The 12,336-nt window shown below is 34.8% G+C and overlaps 1 protein-coding gene across 8 annotated transcripts in view; it reads right to left on the bottom strand.

Moving 5' to 3' along the window:
* Positions 1-12,336, bottom strand: part of LOC115216317 (partitioning defective 3 homolog) — a 143,094-nt gene that overhangs the window by 69,583 nt on the left and 61,175 nt on the right. For all 8 annotated transcript variants that reach the window (XM_036506395.1, XM_036506393.1, XM_036506391.1 and 5 more), the window contains exons 3-5: positions 7,576-7,680; positions 2,147-2,345; positions 1,503-1,666 (exon numbers count right to left, since the gene is read on the bottom strand). In XM_036506395.1, the coding sequence (XP_036362288.1) occupies positions 1,503-1,666; positions 2,147-2,345; positions 7,576-7,680 (468 nt within the window). The remainder of the gene's footprint in view (positions 1-1,502; positions 1,667-2,146; positions 2,346-7,575; positions 7,681-12,336) is intronic.

The raw sequence follows: 12,336 nt of genomic DNA, 5'->3' as shown, positions 1-12,336 counted from the left end.
GGTGTTAGAAGGATGGGATGTAGAATGGATGGTTGACAGGAAAATGGGTTGTGGGCATTAATTAAGGACAGATTGGGTGCAGGGGCACAGACATAGGTAACATGCTTTTAGGGCTTCATTTTTGTTTAAGTGGACAGGTTTGTCAAGCACTGCAAATTATTAAGCATTTCAGTCTTTTGTCATCTCCATGAGCTTCAACATCTGAAGGTCATTCTTCACCATTTTATGCCGTATTTTTCTGAGGCTTCCTCTTCCAAATATTCCATTCACTTTAAGCAACCAGCACTTCTTTATGCAGTTGTTCTTGTCCATATGCAACACATGACCACAGCAATGCAGTCTTCTCTTGTGCATTACATCTGACACCTCTTAGGTCCCATCTTTCTCTCAACACATTTGTGCTTTGACATACATGCAGACTAACATTGCCCATCCAGCAGAGTATAAGAAAAATTATTACACTCACTTGCTGAACATGAACAGCATGCAACTAAAACCCTCACAACACTTCAGTTCCCAGTGGCTACCAACCCTCCTAAAAGCTCAAGTTCTATTCCCATATCTAGGATCTGCACAGACTGCATCAAAGATTGACCATTTGAATTACTGGTACAAACTTGCTAAGTCTTACCAACTCCTGGACCACAGATGTGTTGTCTCCTCTTTCTGCTTTTTCTACCACTATTACAGTAGCCATTCTCTTCAGAACTGGCTGGTAATGTGCAGAACCACTTAGAAACTCTCAGTTCACTCATCTCTATTCCCTATATCATATCCCTTTCCTAGAGTACCACACTATGGGCACAGTCATTTCTCAACCAAATTAAGAACCCTCCACCACCCTGCTTTGGCTTTTATTTGGTTAGAAGTTACTAAAAACTTTACTTTCATTATCTATTTTGATATAGATGAAATATAGACAAACTGATAAGCACACATGTGACCTTTAATACACATTTACTTATTTAATTAACTAAACATAACATAACACTATAACATGATTGTTTATGTATAAAGTGCACAATGGTAACGAATTAGCTAATGAGCTTAAAATCTAATCTTTCAAATATTTTTATTAATCATTTGAGCACAATCATAAAGTTAGAAGAGAATAGATTTATCATGCTTAAAATACCTTAAATAGAATGTTACATATTTTTCAACTGCTAAATATACTAAACTTTATATGCATTATAATGTTATGTGCTGTTATTTGAAATACACACAGCAATGACTAATAGTAAAGCATTATGATAATAGTTTCAATGTATGTTGAAAACACAAAAAATAATTTTTATAGTGAAAATGATCATACTGAAATTTCAAGGCAATTAAAAAAGTGGTTGTATAAAATAGTGGAAAGTACATAAGTGGTATGGTTTTCATTGAGGAATCAAAGATTTGAATTTTTTAACTGATGGGGTTATAAAAGTGGTTGCAAAGTAAGATTGTTAGTTATTTCTTTTTATAAACAAGATCTATTTCATAAACCCAAAGAATACCTCTTTTGGAGTCGATGTTTGAAATTCTCTCTCATTTCCAAATGTTGACCATCGCTTGTGTTTTGAAGCAGGGTCAGGTTTAGTAGCAAAATCAGAAGAGGCTTCAACTTCTCCAAGGTTTGCAAGGGCTGGTTCACTACCCCGTCGAACATGTAAAGTAGGACCTGTTAGGAAAAAGAAAAACTGTTCATTAAAATCTAATCTTTCTAGCAAATGATTCAGAATAACAAAATATGAATATATCTACAAAATTATGGCTTATCTGTATAAAAAGTTTGCAATTTAATTTTTTTTTTTTTTTGGCATAATAGGAAATTGGGAAAAGGTAAGTTGGCACACATGGTAGAGTACTGGACAAAATGTAATTAGTTTACAGTCTCACATTTTAGTATTCAAACACAATCAGAGTCAATAAAATAAGTACTCATACTGGAATCAATTCAATTTGTATCTCTCATACAAAACTAATCTTCTGTTTAGTTAACAGAAATTATGATAAAACATAAAACTATGCAGTAGTTAACACTGTTTGCAAAAGCTTGCCCAGCCTTTCATCATTAGGGTTCAGTAAGTACCTTTCATATACTGGTGTCATTTCAATTAATCACACTTCAAGATCATTATTATAATGAAGGTTATATTACCTGAAAGAACATCTTCTAAAGTGACAACAACACCATTATCTGTTTGACTGGATGCTTTAAAATCTCCATTGCTAGAATTAGTGGTACCATTATTATTTTGGAAGATATCTGGGCTTGAAGTTCCAACGGAGCTTGCACTAGCTCCATCTCCATTGTTGAATACATGGTTCCTCTGTGTTTCATCATAAATGGCTATCAACTATAAGAAATTAAAAGAAAACACTGAAATAATAATGTCTAAAAAAATTTTAATAAAAAATAAAAAATTAAGAAAATGGAAACAGTGTTAACTTTCAATTTCACATCCAGTTATATCATGTTAACATTTTTCCAATGTACAAATGTTTGTCAATACATTGCCATATATCCAGCACCAAAAATACTGCAGCCTTTCTATACAAAGAATTTATTACATGGAAAAAAGTATGAAGCCATGAACATTTCATTATTATTATTGATGTTTATAGTAAGGGGTGCAGGCATGGTTTCATGGTTTAGAAGTTCATTTCACAATCATGAGGTTTCAGACTAAATTTTATTGTATGACATCTTGGGAAGTATATTTTACTATAACCTCTGATCTACCTAATCCTTGTGTAAGAACTTGAATAGATTTAAAGTGTGGACGCTCTTCAGACAAACTGTACCTGTAATTCAAAAGCCAGCCTTTTGACATAATGTGTCACACAGACTCTGCTAATACAATAACTAATGAGATTGAAAAAGATGATCCATTTCCTTTCTTTTTTTCTTTTCTTTTTTTAAATTTTTTTAAAACTTTCAGTGAAGAGTCAATGTGATCCTGATCTGAAAAGAATGTGTGAATAGTTGAAACCAGCCTCATATTTACCTTAATATTCATTATTGACACACAATTTATCAAAAAGAGCAAAAACTTTTACTTAAAATATTGTTTCACTATCATGGGCATTTATTAAAGAATGTTTTAATAAAATGTGTGAGATTTACATAGAACTGAATGATAAAAATAAATTGTATACATGATATACAGTAAAAACAAAAGAAAAGAAACATTCATAGTATGCATCAGTAAAGAAAAAAAGGGAAGGGAGGACCTCTACAGCCAATCAAGGAGTCCAACTATCAAAGATCTCCTTGAATACCAAGAGCAAGTGCTCTCTCCCATTCTTGTTCTCTGACTCACAGGTCTATACTTAGAGTGATGCCATTCACCCTTGTGATTTTGCCACCTACATTTGCCTTTCAATATATTTGCTCAAGGACAGCACCTCTCTCATCACCACACTTTTCTTTACAAAGGAAATTTGAAAAAGTTGATGTGGGGTTTACCAAAGAGGAATGTCTCTGATCTCACTATTTTCAGCCATGTTCACCAAACATTTTCTTTTGCCATAACTACAAGACAAAGGAAAATTGCCTTACTTGGGGATAGTGGTGGGGCTGATAGATGGAACCATCTACATGCAACAGCAGTTGGTTGACATAACCTCACTAGTCAATAATGGTTGGACACTGAACAAGTGTGTGCAGAATGGTTTCATCGCCCTGCATACATCTCAGAGGAGCCTGTCTGACAGCACATCCATGACTGCAGAGTTTATCTTGAACTGGTAGCATCCCTTGGTAGCAGCACCAGGTTTTTGGAAATTATCACTGAAAGTCCTTGATTGGAAAGTCCTTCAGAGCAGACTAGATAGTTCATTTATGACAACACCCAGAACCTCCAAGTTTATTGTCACACTTTATAAACAATAATCTTCTACAGATTGCTTAAGTAGAACATTCACTGCAGGTGGAAAGACATGCCTCATAAATGGCGCTCACACATTCGCTCTCTAGGAATCATTGCAGATGGCACAATATCAACAGGTGTCTGCACATCAGCAACCACAGCATGCCTCAGCAAACTTGCAGAGTGCTGGCAACAGAATGACCTCTTGACCATTGGAACATATGCCTTCCACAAGAAACTAAATAAGACATTCCAACCTGATCAAGCAGTAACTAGGGCAAGGCATGACAGTCAGGTGCCCAATCTTTCAGAGACAGCATCCTTTCAGCCCATTTCTGGGTAAAACTGGCCACTCTGTTCATCACTTCATCTCAATTCTTAACCACATGGAGGTTGGAACCAAATCAAACCCCAAGCAGTTTAAATGTTCTATCAGTTTAGTGCCCCAAAACACCTTCTGACAGCATGGACCTTCTTCTCCAGGTATCCAGTTTTGAGCCTACTGGCTAGTTGGCATTGATTTTGGTCCCTGCCACCATCTCATATTCCTTTAGAATGGTGTTGACCACCTCCACTTTGGAAGCATCCAACACCATGACAGTGACATCATGTGCATATGCCAACACTGTCTTTCTAGATCTTAGTTTGAAAGGGATGTAGCTCAACTGCTCCAACTTCTGCAGTAATGGCTTGAGAGCCAGCATGTACAGAAGAGGCAAGAGTAGGCAGCCCTAACTCATTGAACATGCGATGTGAAACAGTTCTAGCAGGTGGTCATTTACTTTCATCACTGAGCAGGTACCACTGTGCATTGCAGCAATCCAACTTCTTAAAACAGTGCCAAACTTGCTAAGCAATAATGCTTAGCAGCATTTCATCCCATCTTTACATTTTAAGTTTTGTCAGTTCACCCAAGAGATAAATTAAACAAGGGAAGTGGTTGATGGAAGATTTCAAGATGGTTTTCAAGTAACAATGGTCAAGTCTGCCGAACACTTTCAATTGATCAAAATTGATCAGAGCTCCACCAAAACCAGTTCTGGTCTCAGCCCTCACTAGAATGTGGGAGAGAGGTCAGCTTTATGCAAGAAGATGAGGAGATTACAGTGAATGTGGGTGGAGGGGAGACAGTGCAGGTTCCTGTTGAGGGGTCTGCATGGCAACCCACATTTAGTAAGGTTAAGTTAGAGAGAGAAAGAGAAAATGAACAGCAGGAGTTGCAAGAGATAAGGGCGATGTGGTGCCCAGGTAAGCCCACAAGGCACAGACAGAGTAGGCAGACTGCCAAGATGGGTAGGGTTGCGGGGTAAATGTAACAAGAGCCATGAACTGAGGATGCAGAAAGGGGAGGTGGAAAGCAGTAGGAGAAGTAAAAGTGATATAGTCATTGGGAGGAAGGACAAGAGAGAATTATAACATGGTTGGGTAATCTGTAGGAGCTGGGAGAGGGAGGAAAAGACAGATATAATACATGAGGTGTGAGAAAGTCGCAGTAATGAGTGGAGAACTGGAAACAGAGAACTTGCAAGACTCAATTTCACTGAGCAAGGCAAGTCTTTTCAAGAACCTAATATTACCAGAGATCCTGGTCCTTTACCATGTCATCCTTCACCACTTCATCAAATGTCTTCCTCTTGTGCAAGTTCCAGTTACATTAAGTGAATGGCACTTTATTATACAGCTATTCTCATCCATACGCATCACATGCCCACACCAGTGTAGTCTTCTTTCTTAAATGCAACATCTGATTACTCTTCTACACAGTTTTTTTTTTTCACTCAGCATTTTTGAACTAATTTTTTAACACACACTGCGCAACCAATGCAGCATGCTAAAAGAACATACCTCACCACCATGCAATACAAGCTTCTAACACAAGCATCATACAATCTGCCCTTCACTCAAGGGGAAAAAATTTTCATTGTTAACAATGGCAATAGCTTCTTGAAATTTCTCCAACTAATTCCTACTCTAGCAACTATACTTTCAGAGCAACCATTTCCCTTGCTTAATTCATCTCTTGGGTAATGAAAGCAATCAACCACTTCTAGTGAGCCATCTGAGCATTTAAGAGAATCATTAATGTACTGACCAACATGTTTCTTGAAATCATCAACAGCAACAATGAAATCGCTGCCACTCATTGTTAAGGCAGTCTGCAGAAGGGTCTCATACAAGCAATCTTTTTTTCTTCTGACAGTACACCTGTGGGACATATGCCAAACTACTGTGTTGCTTATGATTAATCCTAGCATAATTATTCTATCACACAAACTACCTCTATTAATTTCTCTATCTATCTCACAGCTAACAGTATACCTACTACACCCTTTCCATCACCCCATATATATATATATATATATATATATATATATATATATATATATATATATATATATATATATAGGGGGAAAGTAAGAAAAATCAATGAAAATGCACATTGTAAATAAAAGAAATAAAGGCTTTTTATGAAAAGTAACTAAAGATATATACAATTAGATGAACTGAGGTAGGAATAAAAGTAATAAAAGTCATTATTGTGAGATTATTAAGGAGATTCAAGCATACCGGTGGTTTCGTAAGTTACTATTCATTGCTTTGAATGCACACCAATTAATGAATGAGATCCCAGGACGCATTAACCACAGATTCATAATCGCAGCACTCAAATTCATCCTGCTGAGCAACTATTTCATGTTCAATACAGCTTACTATTGACAAAAATGTGGAATTGCAATGGGAACCAGAGCTGCTCCAGTGATTGCAAACCTTGTAATGGGTTACCTAGAACTTAAGTTATACCAATCATCACTAGAAAAATATGGCGCCTCATTTAATTGGTATTTAAAAGAGAACTGGAAGAGGTATTTGGATGATTGCTTCATACTTTGGAAAGACAGCATGGACAAACTCCTCGATTTCAAAATAATGCTTAACAACTCAAAAGAGGAAAGTGCTACTCATATAGTAAGTGAATGTAGCATGCTGGTACAGAAAGAATACAAGAAAAGACATGACAACATTGGGAGAGTAATGCACTGGGAGTTACACAGAAAGCTAGGATTTAACCATATTGATAAATGTATGAACATGAACCTAGTAAAGAACTAGAAAGTAAGAAATATAAGATGTGGGACTTTAACATTCAGTCAGACAGAGTAACAGAAACTAGAAGGCCCAATTTAGTAATAGGAGATACAGAAAACAGAAAGTGCCAGATAACTGACTATAGGGTCCCAAATGACGAGAAAGTCAATATGAGAGGTATAAAGAAAATAGCAAAATACCAGGACCTGGCCAATGAGTTACAGAGTTACAAAGTGTAGGTAAAATGTATCTCAGTAGTTATAGGTACATTAGGAATTATCCCTAAAGATTTGAACAAAAGGACAGAGGAAATAGGCATAAAATCCAGTTTAGTACAGCTCCAGAAAACTGTGCTATTAGGGACAGCTAGGGTACTTATGAGGGTTTTTGAGATCTAAGGACACTTGGCACAAATTCATAAAATTCATAAGGCAGATATTTCAAAAATCTGATTTCAGTCTAAGGAGCTATATAATTTAATTCAATATTATTTCGAGCTTGCATAGACAGTTCTACATAAGTATCTGTTATAAATGTAAATGTAACCTACATATCTGGAAGTCAAAGAAATTGTTTTGAAGTAGAATCATAATGCAAAGAGCTATGTTTAAAAAAAAAAAAAATTTACCTGTTCTCTGTCATCTACGACATCATTAAGATAATCATCAGGATCAAGTATGCCTTCATCAGTTAAAGTTTTTAAACTGTGGACTGTTACCCAACTGTCGTTAGACTGCAATAAATAATATAAAAATGACATTAATCATACTTTTAATAAAAGGAAACAAAAATATAAAAATCGATATTGTTAACTAGAAATAAGTATCACTATAGAATGCTGTACAATGGAGACAAGCACAGTTTGAACATGCAAAAACACATTTTGCTTCATCATTTTCATGTCAAAATAAGTATTTTCTGAAGAAAATTATATATCATTTTAAAGTTTTGGATGTCAGATAATTGTTATGAAGTATAAAATTTAATATTTCATTGTTTTCACTAAGAAAAGGACATATTTTCTTCAAGATTTACATAAAAAAAAAAAACAGGAAAACTCTCCATGAAAATGGAGAAAATGTAATTTCTGCAGGTGTCCTGATCCAAAATTCTGCCATTTATAGTCATTTTTAATAGTCTATTAAAATTTTATGGAAATGGTGTCATGTCCCCAAATCTCACTATTTATTTACTTCCATACCTGCTACAAATGTGCCAAAACTCAAATTCCTCTGACTTGTAGCTTTGGATTTAGCTAGGTCTGAAAACATTGCAAAATCGACCATTTGTTACATGTAGCAAAATATGCTTTACATAAATATTGAAGATATTGCCAAAAAATAAGTTGTCTTTCCAAGAACACCTGAAAAAAAAAATAGGCAAGTACTACATCATGGTCACTGTTAATTTTGTATAATTTGAAGATAATTATCACCTTAATTTCAAAGATATATCACAAATATAGCTGCATATTCATTTCTGCAAACTGGGCAAAAATTTCAACCAATTTGCTGACTATTTAAATTGTCAATAAAATAATTCATCCAAATTTTACAAATGAGGCATCAAAATGTTTCTTTTTGGATGCTCTTCAAGAAAAAGTAGAGTAGGAATTACATTTATTTTCAAAAATTCATAGTGATACCTACTAGAAATCAGTAGCACCTGTACAAATAATTGTAAAGGTATTTTATGTCAAAAGAACTACAAATAAATTAGAATAAATAAGAGATTGATTTCATGCAAAATAAAGTAGCTAAAAATCAGAAATGTAATATGAAGAGGAAATGAAATCTAGATGAACACCACTGGGTATTTATAACTGATAGTGTCTGTAGCATATGTAAGGCAATACTGAGGTGGTTTACATTGACCATATAGATAATTGTGTCTAATTTTGTAAGTTTGAATGTCTTTATCTATATCAATACATTATTTTAATCTCTGTGTCCTTGCCTTTCTCTTTGTGTCCTTATCTTTCTTTTTAGAAAATACAAGCAAAACGCCCCCCCCCCCCCCGGTCCAATGGATGGTGCTGAGTTGTCAAACATTTAAACCAAATTTTCTCAAAACAACTTGTCCGACCGTCCCATAGGCTTCCCCTTTGAGAAACACTGATTTAACCTAAATTTGAGACACCAGCAAAAGAAGAAATAAAGGGAGACATTTTTTCTATTCCAAGAAAAACAATTTTACAAATGCACGTTCCCACGGCTTTATCGATCGCATTCTCACCTGGAATTGATTTTTGTTATTTTTTCAAGACTTATACACGCCCTGATACCGTTGGTATCTACATATCAAATTTGAGCACAATCGGATGGAGGATGCTCGAGATCCTAGAAGATACACACAGACAGACAGAACGGATTTTATATAATAGATTAGTTTAAAATATATCACACCTATACAAACTGATAAAATATTAGATTAGTCAATTTTTTTCACTACCAAAACATTGATCTTCTTATGAAATATTAGATTAGTCAATCTTTTTCACAGCCAAAATATTGATCTTCTTATGAAATCAATACATTGAACTTTTACACATACAAAAGAAAAAAAAAAGACCTTTGCTTATATAAAAACTACCATATCTGTGTCAGCAAAAATGCCTACAGTTTTATAAATGATAAAAAATGCTGCATTAAAACTATGAGAGAAACCGTTGATGTACGTGAGAAATTGAGTAAATATATGTATATACACAGAATTGAAGTACTTGAATAATGTCAGCACAATATGTGCCAGAGTAAATGAAAACTGCTGACTTTGAAGACAACAGCATTTATAGTGATAGTTCACATTTTTCAATTACTATATATCAGAAACAACTGTAAGTCTACAATGCACAAATAAATAAATATATAAAGCCCATTATTTATGCTTTTTCTTGTATATCACTGTGAAAATGTACCATATTAAATTGATAATGCAACCATGGAATTATGAGGTCAACTCGTGATGGACTTCAACTTCAGACCTCACCTTGGGATTACCTGGAGTTCTATAGCAATCAAAAAAAATCTTTTGTTAGTCTAGTGTATTATATAGCAGAAAACTTAAGAAGTATTTACCCAGATTACTCTTTTTTACTCTTTTACTTGTTTCAGGCATTTGACTGCAGCCATGCTGGAGCACCGCCTTTAGTCGAGCAAATCGACTCCGGGATTTATTCTTTGTAAACCCAGTACTTATTCTATCGGTCTCTTTTGCCAAACCGCTAAGTGACAGGGACGTAAACACACCAGCATCAGTTGTCAAGCAATGCTAGGGGGACAAACACAGACACACAAACATATACACACACGTACATATATACATATATACGACAGGCTTCTTTCAGTTTCCATCTACCAAATCCACTCACAGGGCATTGGTCAGCCCGGGGCTATAAGCAGAAGACACCTGCCTGAGATGCCACGCAGTGGGACTGAACCCAGAACCATGTGGTTGGTTAGCAAGCTACTTACCACACAGCCACTCCTGTGCCTATGATTGATAGTCCCTTATTAATAACTCCTTATATAATGTAAAAGAACGGAGATATGAAATCTAGGCAAGTACTTTATGTGTACTCTGATACAATCCAAAACTGGCTAACCACATTAAATGATAGGGAACAATCAGAATTGTTTAAGATAAACAATTCAACTGCACTTCACTTGATAGGTAAATCCTGAGTTAATCATTAGATTTCATACAACATACAGAATATATGATCAAGACACAGTACATCTATAAACTCTAGTTTATAGATGCACAGTAACAGCTTATGTTAGTTCTAATTATTACATAGGTTCATGTTCTACTGACTTTAAACAAAGATGATGCAATCATCTTTTTTATTTCAAAAATAGAGAGAAAAAATTAACTGTACACGTTTGAGTAGGTTCAACTGGACTTTAAAGGATAAGGGCACCAAATATTAAATGGTCAATTGAAGAAATATTCCATATCCTAATTGCAGGATATTAAACCATGGAAATGAATTAGCAATAAAATGTGTGCATTCATACAGAAAAGTCTTTAAAGTATTTTCCAAGTAAATAACTTTAATTTGAACTCAGTTTAATGAATTCATTTACGTAACAGAATGCATCTAATAAAAAAGCTCATTAACAGGTGAGACAAAGGTGAATACAGGTGTGTAACATACTGGAAATTAATATGTATTTCTCACTTTCACATATTATTTATAATAAAATTAAAAGGAATATATGATAAAATAATATAGTTATGACATATTTCTTTCATGAAACCACCCAAAGCACCCTTACACAAGAGCACTTAGCAAAAGGAGCACATATACGAAGTCTCAATCTGATACCCTTTGCAGAGAAAACTTTTTTCTTCCTTTTATCTTTTCGACTTAATGAAAGTCAATATTTTCTCTGTTGACATCCACCTCAGTTAATTTTGCTTTTCTCCCAGTTCTGTGCTTTCTTAGAAGAAAAGCAGTCATGTAACTGAGATGCGATGTCAACCCGAAATTTCAAGTGGTCATAGTCCTTTGATGGCGGAGGTACCTTATGGCTTTTTACATATACAATATATGAATTTACTATAGTTAAATTAACTAAAAACCACAAAATTTACCTTCACCATTTCTTCCCAGGTCGACCAGCTGGGTAATATGCCCGATATTGGTCGGATTTATCAGCCCCCACCCATATGTTTGTTATAACAAATGTTCACTAGGAGTTTCCCCTCAGCACCAACACCAGGTTGTTCATTAGTAGACAGAAATAAAATCTGTCTTTTGTCTTTGAAAGCATAGCTAATAAATTTTCCTCTTGCATTTGTAAAATGTCCCCTCTTTTATTATATTTTTTTATGAATGGCTACTTGTCCATTGAAAATAAGGCAAATGCACTTATCTATTTCAATAAAAAAAAATAAAGCTCGGTCCATTTTTAATCAAAGCACATTCAACAACACTTCTATTCTTTAGGATCTTTATAAACGTTTGCCATATTGATAATGGTATTAAAAAAAAATTGATTTAACAAAGTTATAAACGGTTAAATTTATATTATCACTTTGGGAATTTTTGTTATTACCATTGCCTGGGAAAAACAAAAACCAACTGGCTCATAGTCATAATAATGCATGCAGTTAGTGTTGTAAAAAGAGCAAAAAATAAAAATCTGCCAAAAATTATGCTCTTGTTTCATTCTGCAAGAGCTAACTTGATTTTTCTCTCTCCCTTGTCCACACAGGTGCTGACAAGTAAGTGGGTAGGGAAGGGGATGGCAGATGAAAGTAACTCCTGTTGACCTTGACACTGACTGACAGCAAAAATGCGACACCCCTTTCAAAAAAAGTCATTTTTCACTGCTTTTTCAGAAAAAAGTTAGTATTTCTTATAATCCTGTCCACAAAGCAC

Source organism: Octopus sinensis, linkage group LG10 (genome assembly GCF_006345805.1).
Source record: "Octopus sinensis linkage group LG10, ASM634580v1, whole genome shotgun sequence".
In the NCBI taxonomy this organism is placed as follows: Eukaryota; Metazoa; Mollusca; class Cephalopoda; order Octopoda; family Octopodidae; genus Octopus; species Octopus sinensis.
Note: the sequence above shows the minus strand (reverse complement) of the source record. Positions and strands in the feature narration are given on the sequence as shown.